We start from the raw sequence: 13,931 nt of genomic DNA on the forward strand, positions 1-13,931 counted from the left end.
ACTGCCCAGCGAGGTATACGACCTCGGCCTAGACCCGGTGTCGAGTCGCGGCCGTGGGGGCCACGTCTCGACGGCGGTGAAGCACGAAAGGAGCCCAAATGTTTTTTGCGATGTCAGAACGCGTTAAGAACCCCAGGTTGTCACAATTAATCCTGGAGCCCTCCACAACGACGACGTATTTCGACCTCATTGAACTCTCTTTCTAATCTTGACCTGCTCAAGTACTGGTCTGGGAAACGAGGATGGCCCCAGTTATGGCAAAGATATTTTACAGCAGTAGTACGAAAGAAAGGCTTTATAGGAAGTCTCATGATAGGGGCAAAGGCTCCGCGAGCAACGTGCGTGGTTTAAAGTTCTGCTACCTTCCCGCCTGTGGTTACGTCATGGCTGTAACGTAGAGGGCAAGCTCAATAGACAAAAAATATGAAAAGAAAAAGTTTAATACATGTCCTGCCAACAACAAGGAAAATGCAGTCACAAGCTGCGCATGAGACGGTCCCTTCACAGCTCCGTGTGCTTGACGACGTGCAAGCGTCCCTCACCCGGCTTCACGAACACACCTTCGGCCGTCCTCCAGAGGCACGACTCGTCGTAGGGCGCCAGCTCACCGCAAACTTCCAGCTGTCCGCCCAGCTGCTTGCCGTAGGACTTGCCCGAGACCGACAGCCAGGCTTCGGTGTCGGCGTGCTTAAGCCTGACGTCGGCGTCGCGCTCCCAGTGGCCCGTCTTGCAGACGACCCTCCAGAAGTCTCCCGAGTTGCCCTGCCCATTCTCTCCGTAAGCGCTCACCTCCTGCTTGTTGGTCAGCGGCGACGGGAAGTGGTGGCTGTGCAGGTTCTTCCTGGTCGGCATGTGCTCCAGGCGAACGATGTCGCCGCACTTGATGGGGTCGCCCCGCGAGCAGCTAGTGTCTGTCTGGCCCTTGACCACCCAGTGGCTGTTGATGTCGTCCTGCTTCTCGGTGCCCGTCACAGACTGCTGGCTGCTGCCCCCCGAGTAGCGAACCTCGTGCGAGTGCAGTCGAACGTCCCAGCGCCGGTTCAGCAGCTTGATCAGTGAGCCGCAGGTCACGTACCGTAGACGGGACTGGCCGTGGGCCTCGCCGACAAGACCGCACAGCAAGCCGAGAAGCACAATCCACCAAAGGTTCCCCATTGCGTGCTCTGAACACTGCCGAAAGCTGTTCGATTATGGGCTCTGCTGGCACTTTCTGATAATTCCTGCCTGCGCGCTCTCGTGCGTTGGCGCGTTGCTTCGGTGCACGTGCCACGCTTATGACGCCTACTTGCTAACACCGGGGCGAACAGCGTTTGCGTGGAAGCTGATAAACTTTTGTCTTTTCTTCGCGCCTTTTACTGCCTGTGAGCATTGGCGAAATGCGTCATTCTTCTTCCATCGCACCGTGACTTGCGCAGTGGAAAAGTATGGATTTGCTACATTTTGGCGCCAAAAATATTGTGTGGAGCCTAAAAATGAACTGATCGATGATGCTGGCGATTTCGGACGCTTATATTGTTTGATAGGAGCGTTAACGATCGAAATTTTGGTATGGGCTAGTAGGTGGCTTATCTTAAGGAATTGATCAATTTAGAATATTACTGAATATGTCATCGCTTACAGCTAATTGATTAGAAAAGCAGAAGAAAAAACAACCACATGCCCTCTCCGTTCGATGACGTTCTACGTCACACCTGCGGTAACTCAGGACGTTCTACGTCCGCCGCTTATGAACGTGGGTGGCGCTGATGAATACTCTCATGGTTAGGTTACTTGTAAACATAAATACCCCCGAAAGCAGAAGGTTTGACAGCCGTCGCCGTAGCTCAGAGGTAGAGCACCGGACGCGTAATTCGGAGGTCGTGGGTTCGGATCCCACCGGCGGCATGTGGTTGTTTTTTCTTCTGCTTTTCTAAACAATTACCTTTAAGCGATAACATATTCAGTAATATTCTAAATTGATCAACACCACAAAAGAAATTAATTAATTAAAAAAAAATCCCCTGTGCCCCTTGGTTTCTGTGGCTGTTGGCTTCTGTCATATTTACAACGAGCCCCTCATTCCCCTTCCTTGTTTGCTTACTTGCTTAGCGAGGGCCTCGATTCTGGCAGCCTTGATGCCATAGGAAGCATAAGAGGGTTCTCACACAGCTTCCACCCTCTCCGTTCGATGACGTTCTACGTCACACCTGCGGTAACTCAGGACATTCTACGTCCGCCGCTTATGAACGTGGGTGGCGCTGATGAACACTCTCAAGGTTAGGTTACTTGTAAACATAAATACCCCCGAAAGCAGAAGGTTTGACAGCCGTCGCCGTAGCTCAGAGGTAGAGCACCGGACGCGTAATTCGGAGGTCGTGGGTTCGGATCCCACCGGCGGCATGTGGTTGTTTTTTCTGCTTTTCTAATCAGTTAGCTTTAAGCGATGACATATTCAGTAATATTCTAAATTGATCAACACCACAAAATAAATTAAATAGTTTAAAAAAAATCCCCTGTGCCCCTTGGTTTCTGTGGCTGTTGGCTTCTGTCATATCTTAAGGAAGGTAATATACAGCGCAAAAAAACAGCAGAGAAGAGACAAACAACAGGACTGGCGCTAAGTTAACGTTGCGCTGGTATGAGGGCGCCACCGCTCCGCCACAAGCGCCACCAACGGTGAAATCGAGCGTTTACCGTCTGTTCTGTCTCGCGCGCGTAATACGAATGTAGCAGCGTGAAGGGAGAGATTCGTATCCTGTTTTGTGGCAATAGGCTGTTTAAAACTGTATATTAGTCCTTTAAAGACAGCTGTGCGGAACTTGGTCATGCTTTGCGCGCTGTTGAGCGCGCCTACTGTGTGTAAGAAGAAATTGCTCGCGCCGCGAGACCTTAGGACATCATTAGAAATACATGGCTGAGGTGACTAGCTAGCTTCGCTCTCTATAGCTGATTTCCGTCTGCTATCGTCTGCTAGCACTCTTCGCTATCTTTCGGGCTAGCCGATGATACGCACGCGAAGCAACACAACGTCTGCAAAGAAAGGAAGCGGTTCACGATATCATCAGTGGCGAAAGACGCAACGAACATACAAAGCTTGCCAGACTTCGTACCTTCTTTTTTTATTATTCGTTTGTTCACTACGTCTTTCGCGCTACTATGCATATGCTAGTGCGGTCTGATTTATAGCTGCTACATTGCATGTGGTACCGCCCTGATCCAGCTTTTAAGCGATAGCATAAATCCTCATCGGAGCAAAAACCCAGCGCTGTCCGGCGTCGTCCTGAAAAATCCTGATGCACTGGTGGGCAGTGACGTAATCAGTGGCGTATTGCATAGTCAACAAGTTATGAAATTAAGGGTGCCTCTCCTATTATCCTTCCCTCATCACCGGAGCTGGATGATGATGATGATGGAAAACTTTATTGAGCAAGTGAGTTTGGACCGTACAAGGTCTCAGGGCCACCGCACAGCCCTCACATTACGCGCATGTGTCCAGGCCACGTAGGGCCACGGCACTGGCACCCCGGTTCACACAGCGAAGTTGCGCTACCGGGTCCTGCGACGAAAGGAGGGCCTCCCATTCCTCCCATGTACCGATGGCGGGCTGTCCCTGCGGGGGAGGATCGGCAGGGCAGCCGAAGAGGATGTGGTCTAGGGTGGCGTGCGGTTCTCCGCAGAGAGTGCACTCGGGGGAAACATGGCGGAAGTGGGATAGAAGCTGAGGGGTAGAGTAAAGTTTCACAGGTTCTTTACCTTCCTTTCTCGCACCAGCGGTGCACCGCCAGAGACGGTTGATAACTCGAAGACTGAAGCTCTTCGCACCAGGGGTGCCCGTCAGAGACGGTCTCTTGATGATTCGAGACGCAGGGATAAAGGGAAAACTTATGTACAGTTTATGTACAGCAATTTACAATAGATACAGAAGTTTAGACACTCGAGACAAATTAACGGCACAAGACAAACAACAAAAAGGTGGATCTGGCTAATACTAGGGGAGGCCCCTTACTCGGCATAGCCGAAGATGCGTTGCATCTGACCTTAGCGCAGAACCCCCGCTTACGGCTCCGGGGCCCGGTTTTAAAGCCCTAAAGGCCCGGCCCACATTTCGTGGCTTCCAATCATGTTGCGATGTTCACATGATTGGCTTATCGAGAGCCTGGCCAGCCCTCCAGCTTCCGTAGGGCAAAACGCCCTTTCCACAAATACAAACGCACGGTCGTGCCAGTACGTGCAGAGAACATTCCCTCCACCCTAAAATTAAAATAGAACAAACACAAATACACATCCGTGCCAGCACGTGTGCGAATCGGTACCGCGGGTGGGTGGACACCCGTACTTCCCGGCGCGTTCGCGAGCGGCCGCGTTCCAAGAAAGGAGACGCTTCGCTTTGAGCACCCCCAGCCGCGTTCCGATGACCCCCGCGAACGCTACCGAACCCTTACACGCCCTTCCCAAGATTCTACAAAGGGCTCAAATGCCACTTTTAGAATTATAACAAAGGGATCGGTACGGGTCACAAAACCACCCTGTGGGTGACATACCGCAGCTACACAAACACTGGCACGAACAAAACTAAAAACAACAAAATGCAAAATGCACACACAACATCAGCAAATTCCACAAATTCACACGGTGGCATGCCTGCCGTGCGCCGTAACACGCGTCCAAGTTGGTGCGTTGCACCCAGTTCACCAGCATGCACACCCGCGTCCTGCTCGACACACACACCGACACTCGCAACTAGAGCGTTCAGTAGCACTGATACGGGCCACGTGAGCCTCCTTAGTCGCACCGAGCGTCCCTGTGTACATTCGAGCCACCACGTGTTGTCAGTAACACAATTAACGCCTAAACGGTAACTTACTCATTAGGCTGGCGCCACAACGGGGCGCGAACTGAAAAGATGGTGCCCTCCAGGATCAAAAACGTCCCGGGTTTTGATGGGTCCAAACCCCTCACTACACGACGCACCTGAGGGCCCGCTCTCTCTGGCGCGCCCGTACGAACCGCGTGCTGCGTAAGGAACATCTCTCTTGCCGAGTTCAGCTGTAACAGTGCGGCCGGCTTTGCTGAACATAATTTGGCGTACCGCAGCACGGAACGTACTGTTCCACACGCCGACATTCACTGTGAAGGCTATGCGCCTGTCCCCTGGTACTTTGGAGCGTTTGGAGCTATTTGCACCATTCCTGCACGGGCAAACATTTAAATCGCCGCTCCCTGCTTGATAGACGCTGGCCGGCTTCGTGGCATCGTCTGCTGCACGAGCTGACTCGCCGTCGCTTGACCCGAGCTTGCCTTGCGGCAAGTCGCCACTCATTTCCGGGTACTCAAATGACCTGGCCAGACACACATCAGGTGCGTTCCACAACTGTGTGGCGCTCTGCCCGGTCGGCCCAGCAAGCCCGCCTCCGTTCCCTGGCTCGCATGGAACGCTCTTTCCATCAATGACGCTACGGGGCCCTTCATGCCCTATGACCGACACAGTGTGCGGTTCCAGCAACGCCAGATTTTCACTGGCTGTTACTAGCTCTGCGTCAGAGGTCACAATCTTAGAGCCTACAGGAATTCCACCGCTGTCCTGTTTGTTATCGGACACCTTGGTCACGATTGGTCCTAGATCACTAGAATTGGGCTGCTCCTGTTCTTTGCTAGCCGCCCGCGGTGGCGGAAAAGCTGTGGTATTTCCGCGTCCTTCAGGAATCCTGTTTTCACTTCCTGAACCTTTCGCGGCGTTTCCTAAGAAAGATGCGTTCCCGCATACCGGCTGATTGCTTTCAGCGTCCTCACTGCTTTTTCCCCGACCTGTGCATGACAAGCATAATCCTTTGTCTTCCAGCACAGGCTGCCTCACCTCTCGGGACTCGGAGCAGTTCTCCCTGGTTAGTTCACTAGCTTTCCTAGACGCCTTGAGCTCAGCGAGCTCCAGCGCTAGCTGCTGGCGCTTTGCTTCTAATTCATCCAAGACGCACTTAACATCCTGAGGTTTCTCCTCGCACAGCGGCGCCTTTCCTCTATTCACTTTCGCAAGTTCAGCCTGAAAGTACGCTAAACGCGCCTTCGCTAATTCAACTCGGTATTTCACATCAAGTGAGGGCAGGCTTGGATAGCTCTCCATACCGCCTTCCGTACCCCTCAGATGTCCTATCGGCTCGAACACAGGGACGTGAACAATGCGACCAAGGAAACTCACGGTTTCGATGCGTCGATCCGCATTGCCAGCTCCTTGGCGTCGGGGTCCACCGCCACTTTCCCCGGACGCTGCGATGAGCTGTCGCACGCCGCTGGTCCGCCGCCGGTGATCGTCGAGTTCCCGACGCGCTGCTTCCTTGACCGGACGCAGTCCCGCGTCGCTGGACTACTGCCGTGGTCCTTGCGTCCTTGCCGCCGTGTCTCCGCAGGTCCGTTCACGAACGCTGACCTGTCGCCTTGTCGTCACCTTTCTCCCTGCCTTGTCTTCTTCCTGCGCCGTCTTCCGATGGCCGCAGGATCCTCGTCGACTGCGCCAGTAAAGTTTCACAGGTTCTTTACCTTCCTTTCTCGCACCAGCGGTGCACCGCCAGAGACGGTTGATAACTCGAAGACTGAAGCTCTTCGCACCAGGGGTGCCCGTCAGAGACGGTCTCTTGATGATTCGAGACGCAGGGATAAAGGGAAAACTTATGTACAGTTTATGTACAGCAATTTACAATAGATACAGAAGTTTAGACACTCGAGACAAATTAACGGCACAAGACAAACAACAAAAAGGTGGATCTGGCTAATACTAGGGGAGGCCCCTTACTCGGCATAGCCGAAGATGCGTTGCATCTGACCTTAGCGCAGAACCCCCGCTTACGGCTCCGGGGCCCGGTTTTAAAGCCCTAAAGGCCCGGCCCACATTTCGTGGCTTCCAATCATGTTGCGATGTTCACATGATTGGCTTATCGAGAGCCTGGCCAGCCCTCCAGCTTCCGTAGGGCAAAACGCCCTTTCCACAAATACAAACGCACGGCCGTGCCAGTACGTGCAGAGAACATTCCCTCCACCCTAAAATTAAAATAGAACAAACACAAATACACATCCGTGCCAGCACGTGTGCGAATCGGTACCGCGGGTGGGTGGACACCCGTACTTCCCGGCGCGTTCGCGAGCGGCCGCGTTCCAAGAAAGGAGACGCTTCGCTTTGAGCACCCCCAGCCGCGTTCCGATGACCCCCGCGAACGCTACCGAACCCTTACAGGTAGGAAGAGTTCGGGTCTGGAGTCGCCTCCAGAGGATTTGTTGGGAGTGGGATAGGCGGGGGTGGGGAGGGGGATAGAGTCGACGGGCAAGGCGTGCTTGTTGAGTTAGTTCTGAGAACGTGTGTGCCCGCTCCCTCGAGAAATCCCGGCTGGGGTCGCCATTTGCCCGGCAAATAAGTCCTCGGGCTATGTTATCGGCGGCCTCATTTCCGGGATTGCCAGAGTGAGCCGGCACCCACACGAGCTCAATACGCCTATCGGGATTTAGGGTGCACATTCTCAATATCTGCCACGCTGGGGGATGGACGCGTCCGCGGGCGAAGTTAAGAATGGCTGTTTTGGAATCGCTTAGTATATAAGCCGCATTGGTTTGGGCAATGGCTATTGCTATAGCTGCTTCCTCTGCTTCTTCCGGGGTACAAGGTGGGTCTATGAAATGGGTAAATGGGGGGGCTGCTGGATGATAAGCCACAGCTACTGAACGGTCTGTACCACATGCGGCGTCCACCCAGCGCACATCCTCTAAAGTGCCATATTCTTTATGGAGAGCTTTGGCTCGCGCGACTCGGCGGGATTGATGGTATTCAGGGTGGACATTCTTAGGAAGGGGTTTCAGGATAAGCGCGGAGTGTATGGCGCGAGGGAGAGAGATGAAGTCTGTCGTGTGTGCCGGTATGCGAATTCCCAGAGAATCCAGTATATATCGTCCAGTTTCCGTGCCAGCCAGACGAAGGTACTGTGTGTAGCGATGTGCATCTATAAGTTCTTGTATAGTGTTGTGCATTCCTAATTTTAAGAGTCTGTCCGTGCTAGTGCTCTTTGGTAGGTTTAGCGCTGCTTTGGTAGCCATGCGGATAAGAGCATTGATCTTGTCTTTATCCGAACAGGAGAGGTTTAGGTAAGGAGTGGCGTAAAGAATGCGGCTAAGCACAAACGCATGCAGCACCTTGAGATTATCTGCTTCATCTAGACCGGCTGGAAGGAACGATGCACGAGTCGAATGTAAGCGAAATTAATCCAGCTCGAAGTGTTCGATTTAAATTGAAATTAGTTCCCCTTCCGCCTTCTTTCTACCCCCACCCCTTTCCTTTCTTTAAAAAAAAAAAAAACGACGATCTACCACACTATCGTGCACCTTCCATAAATGTGCCACACTGGGGCAAAGATAAGATTTCACACGTGTACTTTACATTCGCCTACAAAGACAGTTATCGTACTTAGCTTTGTACTAGAGTAAAAATACTGCTGTTTGACTGTGTCGTGCATGGGCAGCACCGCGAACTTTCGCGTATTTCTTTCTGGGTTGTATTCATGCTTATACTTACAGCGGCCCGCGAAGCGAAACATGTTCAGCATTACTTGACAAAATTTTTGAATATTTTAATATTGTAAGATACTCTTATGGAAATATTGAAGGTAACGATCCATTCTTTCGATACTTAGCAACATTTTTATTTTGCTGTTTTTCCATTGCTCTCATCGAGCAGTTAAGACTGCTATAGAAAACCAACGGGGAACGTTAATGACGGTAGCAAAAATGTTAGAGCAAAAAAAAAAAAAAAACATGCAAGCCTGACGGGAGATCTGCGGATATATTGATTGGTAAAGTGAAATCATACAATACATTTAAAAAACTGCGTTCATGAACTCTTTCTCGTTGAAAAGCTTTTGTCCATAATTGTTGGGTGTGCTATAGCACTTCTGTTGCTAAAAGGCAGGCTCGATCGGGAGCTCTTGGCTCCGCTGAGAGGGGCGGCGGTGCATGCAGGAACGAACGTCGTATAAAGGATAATGAAATCGACTTCGGTTTCTTCTGGCCGAGGCAAAGAGCAGCTGCAGATGATGATGAAAACATTTTAATTATGGCGTAAAATTGGTGCTCAGTCCCCCTATTCCGGGAGTCCGGTGGATCTTGCAGCCGCTCTTGTCCTTTCGGTCAGCTCGTGGTGGATTTTCGGGTCTGAGCTGGACAGAAATTCCTCCCACCGCTCTGTCGTCGGTTCTTTTAACCTTCCTTTTTTCATGTATTGACAGGCCAATATCACGTGGTATAAGTCCGCCTCTATATACCACAGTGTGCTCATTTTTGGCTCAGAATCTTACAAGTAAGAAGTACTCACACCGACCAATAATTTACTCAAAAGCCCAACGTTTCGAGTTCAACTCGGTCCCTTCTTCATGGGAGACTGATAAGCGAGAAACAGCAGCAGGGAGTGGTTCACCTAGCCCTGAAGAAGGAACCGAGTTGTTTAAGAAACATTGGGCTTAAAATGAATTATTGGTCGGCGTGAGTATTTCTCAACTTTTACTATTTCGAACCCAACCAGAACTTCCGTCGGAGATGTTCTCGTTCAACTCATAGCCTTAGTCTTTTTGGGCTTCAGTGCGTGTTTGTTTGCTTCTCAGGGTTATTTCCTGTTCCTTGTCTATACCTTCTGCTTAGCCTATTCAGTTTTAGTATTTCTGAGCACTATGTAGTCAGCAGGTTTTTGTAGTTGTGCTCGTCCGTGTGTTAGGGTGCCCGTGTTAGGAGTGCTCGGGCTACGGCGTACGTGTGCGCCTGCGGCTGCAGAAAGCTATAGTATAACGATCAACGATTTGCCGAACCACCGGTCGCTGGACTGAATTCACAGCAACGGCAGTTGAAATCTATAACCCTTGCATGGCCTCGCGTTTGCCAAAAACTCCACACTCTAAACACGAATACGCCTATTGGGGAGCAAGACGGGAGTAAGAACTTCCTTTTGTAAAAGAGATTGCGTTAGATGACAGCTTACTCCCTTTGAACTCCTTTCTGTGGAGGAGAAATGCTAGAGGCCCGTGTACTGTGCGATGTCAGTGCACGTTAAAGAACCCCAGGTGGTCGAAATTTCCGGAGCCCTCCACTACGGCGTCCCTCATAGCCTGAGTCGCTTCGGGACGTTAAACCCCACAAACCAAACCAAACCTTTCTGTTTAGAGTGCGCAGGTTACCGGGTGCAACAATTAAGGCCCCCTCTGCAATGTAGGCACCAAACCTTGCGACTTGTGTATTTTTATCTCAGACTGTACACTCTCGTGAATGGTATGTACAACAAACAACAAGCTCGTAGTAAAGGCATTTTACAGAGCACATGAACGAGAGAGGCGAACGATAACATTTATACAAACATATATGCGATATTCTCCCGTGCGCATCGTTGTGAATAGCTCGCCGAGCTGGCGGGTTTTGCACACCGCTACATCAACGTACGCGTCACTTCAATAAATCTTGTCACGCTCTTCTACATCGAATGGTCAAAAGGCGACAAAATGGAGAGACGCACACATGCTAGGACGAATGCGGCACATGGACGTCTGAAGCAAATTCAGACACATGCCTTGGTAGCGTACGTGACCTTCAAGTTAGCAATTTGATGTCACGGCAACGAAGAGCGACACAGCTCAATTAATTTCGTACCTTCTGCTAGGAGGTAGATGGCAATATAGACTACAGACAAAACCATAAACCACGGGCGTGATAAGCTTCTCGACCGCAGGTAAATAGCATGCGCAGGCAAATTATCAGCAGAACGTGCTGACTGCATATGACGAAGGAACCCGGCACAGCTCTAGTTTTCAACTATGCGTGCGTACGTAGTGTGCGTACGTAGTTGCGGTGAGCACTCACGCCTCGTCATATCTACATGCAGTTGATGGCACATGAAAGTCTGGCAAGCCATCGGCTTGTCCGCATGCGTATAAAAGGTAATGAAAAAAATACTAGGTGCTATGGGCGCATGCGTAGCTCCGATGCCATGCATATATAGCCAGGCGGCCTCGCAATACCCTGTTCATTCGAATCAGCCGCTGTCTCTGCAAGACCTAGTTGGGCCGCCGTGATGTCCACCTTGCTGTTCCTTTCGGCTGTCGTCATGTCGTTGGTTCTGAGCACGACGGCTTACCCAGGTCAGTGGCGACAGGTCTTAATACGACTGCCTTCAATACGCGCCAAAGACAACTTCTCAAGAAAGACCATAGGGTGGTAGCATTGTTCCGTGGTTTTTGAGGGGCAATTGTTTCTGCTTGGTTCTAGAAGACAGTCGAAACGTTCACGAACTAGCCCCGACGTAAACGCTGCCTGCTCCTTCTGTGCCATTTGAATTTTTTGGATTGCCGCGCAAAAGTATGTCATCAGCTGTCGTCAGTACATGTACGTCCCAGAACCATGTCTCTTATATCTAATAATTGCTGCAGCACCCATACTTTCCCTGCCAGTATTTTCGCTTCTGGCCGTGCGATCCCAAGCAATTACTGTATAGAGGCGACAGATGGCGCCACTAGTACTGGCCGGCCCCATTCGGTTGCGGAAGTTGCGGTAGACCGGTGCTTGGGGCGGGCTTTTGACTGTGGCTCGCAGAGGTTGTTTTGTCAGGTGTTGTTATTAGGCGCTGAGAGACCGCCGCAAGACTGCTCTGACGCCGCGCCTGTACTTTGATTTTGCCGGGCTTTCCTGTGGCAGTTGCTGCACACAGACTGCCAGGCTGAGTGAACAGCTCCTTCACTCGGTTCTAAACACACGTTCCTATTACGTCCCCGACGCGCTACTTTAGCCCACTGTATGTGCTAAGACTGCATATCAATTCTGTGAATGCATGCATGGCAATATGCGTTGAATCAGTGTGCCGTCAATTTAATTGCATACAACTGTCGGCAGCGAGCTGTCGCTTTACTCACCGGGGTATCGCATCACTACCTGCCTACATCTATGTGCTGCGTAGCTTTCAACTGCTTTTTTGTTTTTCTCTCGGACGCATGCAGTACTTGTTCATTAGCCATATTATATGCATACAACGCCTCCCTGCTCTCCGCAGGCCTGTGCATCCCCGTGGACTACTGCGATCCCAGCTGTGTGGTCGGCTACGACACCGCGGCGTGCGAAATCTGCCTCTGCCCTCCGTGCCTCCCTTGCCCGACGGACTGCTACGATCCGGCTCCGGGCTGCCCCGTCTGCGCGCCCCTGCAGGACTGCTTCCGATGGCCTTTCTCCGTGTTCCTCCGATAGCCGATTCGCACGTGGCCTCCTGCATGCCGCCATTACCGAGTATTTTACAATTCCGGCCCCCTCTACAGGCCTTATCATAGACGACTTATTTTTACCACCCGTTGTCTCTACATTTTAGCTATAATTATATATGCATAGACATGCAATGGAGTGTGGCGTTATGCACTTCATTCTGGACGCACGCATGGCCTTTGCGCTTTCTCGACAATAAAATGCTTATGATCCTGTGTCGCAATTTTGTCACTTTACAGCGTGCCGGTGGCTCGCGTGCACCTTTCACACACTTCCCATGCTGTTTCACCTTGTCTCACAGTTTGCCAAACCAACCTTACTGCTTGCAATGCCATTGTACAGACATTTTTTTTTTGTTAGTGTCGGACATTTTTGTTGGCGTGGCAACCGTTTGAGGTAGCAATTATATAGGTTGGACACGCCTTTGTCCGAGGATGGGGGCGGCGGTACGTTAGCACCAAAAAGGAACTATAGTGCATAAATAATATCCGTAATTCCAGGGGTGAGGGGGAAAAGAGGGGGCACCCTTGCCCCCCCTTCCGGACGCTCATGCTGGCACTCAAGACTTTCAGGCAGCTCGATTCCAGTCGTTCATTGTAACGAAAAGTACAAGCTTTGAAAAGCGTTGATCTTGAATTTCACTTCCTTGGTTTCCCACCAGTGATCACGTCGACATGGAGTTCGGGGGAAGCAAATAAATTTGTTTCTTTTGGAACTATGCCAAAGAAGAGTTGGACTCAGGGACTCATCATATAGGGGCCAGAAAAGCAGAGGGCAAGTAACAGAACTTCGCTGGACAAAGCATTAAAATATTCAGGTGCATCTAGCTCTTCCCCGTTGTGGGCCAAAAATAGAGGTACGAAGTAAAGGACTCTTTTAGGGTCGTCGATGCCGCAGTTAAAATTTGCCGTTGCAGTGCCTCCAGGAGTAGGGCTTGTTCACACATGTTCCCCAAGGCCAAGGTGCAGAGATCGCAGTGCCCATTCACAGGCAGCTTCGCCGCTTGTTCGCGAACACCTGGCTGTTTCCCTCAGAAGGGAGAGGGAGGTGTAGAGGAGAGGGAGAGGATGCGGCGGCGGCTTGCACACTCGCACATGCAAACGTGTGCTGTAGCCACCGACAACTCGGGTGCGTGCGGGTCTCACCCGCGGGCGGTCCTGCCCACCGCGTGTGCCCTATGCCTGCAGCCGCGTCGCGAGAACACGAGCACTCAATTAGTGCCAAAGCATCGTCGGCGGAAGTCACGATCCGCGCAGCCCACCCGCTCGCTGAAGCTTAGCCCCGTGGCCGTTCCGCGAAAAAAACGGACGAACGGGCGGCCGCAGAACGTCTTCATTACGGCAACTTCCCCGCGGCCGCCTCACGAAGCCCAAGAGTCCCCTCGCGACCGGACCGTGGATCCAGCCGGGTGGTCCTCCACCACCGCGGCCGGGGAGGGCTGGGCCACGCAACACGACTTTTGGCGCCTCCGCGCGCGCGACTCGAGAGGATGCTGTCACTGCCGCTGCTTTTTACACTCTGCGCCACGGCCCTGCACCAGTTTTCCCTTTCCTGCGGGTCCACCCCTCTAATCTGGCGCGGTGCGCCGCGCGCGCCCCGGTGTCCCCGAGGGAGGCGGCGGGGGCGGCGTTCGAAGGCTGCGCTCGCGTAGCTTACCGTTGTCTCGCAAATGGAGGCTCTTTGCGGTCAAAAGC

At 51.9% G+C, this 13,931-nt stretch overlaps 1 protein-coding gene and 1 pseudogene across 1 annotated transcript; one reads left to right on the plus strand and one right to left on the minus strand.

Moving 5' to 3' along the window:
* Nucleotides 1-460: 460 nt before the first annotated feature.
* LOC149342834 (stromal cell-derived factor 2 pseudogene) lies at nucleotides 461-1,155 on the minus strand (annotated as a pseudogene).
* Nucleotides 1,156-11,062: 9,907 nt separating this feature from the next.
* LOC149342835 (uncharacterized) lies at nucleotides 11,063-12,301 on the plus strand. Its single transcript, XM_089542245.1, has 2 exons — nucleotides 11,063-11,129; nucleotides 12,035-12,301. Exons 1-2 carry the CDS (start codon nucleotides 11,063-11,065, stop codon nucleotides 12,223-12,225), a joined length of 258 nt encoding a protein of 85 aa, XP_089398371.1. The 3' UTR covers nucleotides 12,226-12,301.
* Nucleotides 12,302-13,931: the final 1,630 nt, after the last annotated feature.

This window comes from Amblyomma mixtum, chromosome 5, assembly GCF_055824585.1.
Source record: "Amblyomma mixtum isolate Tamu chromosome 5, ASM5582458v1, whole genome shotgun sequence".
Taxonomy (NCBI): Eukaryota; Metazoa; Arthropoda; class Arachnida; order Ixodida; family Ixodidae; genus Amblyomma; species Amblyomma mixtum.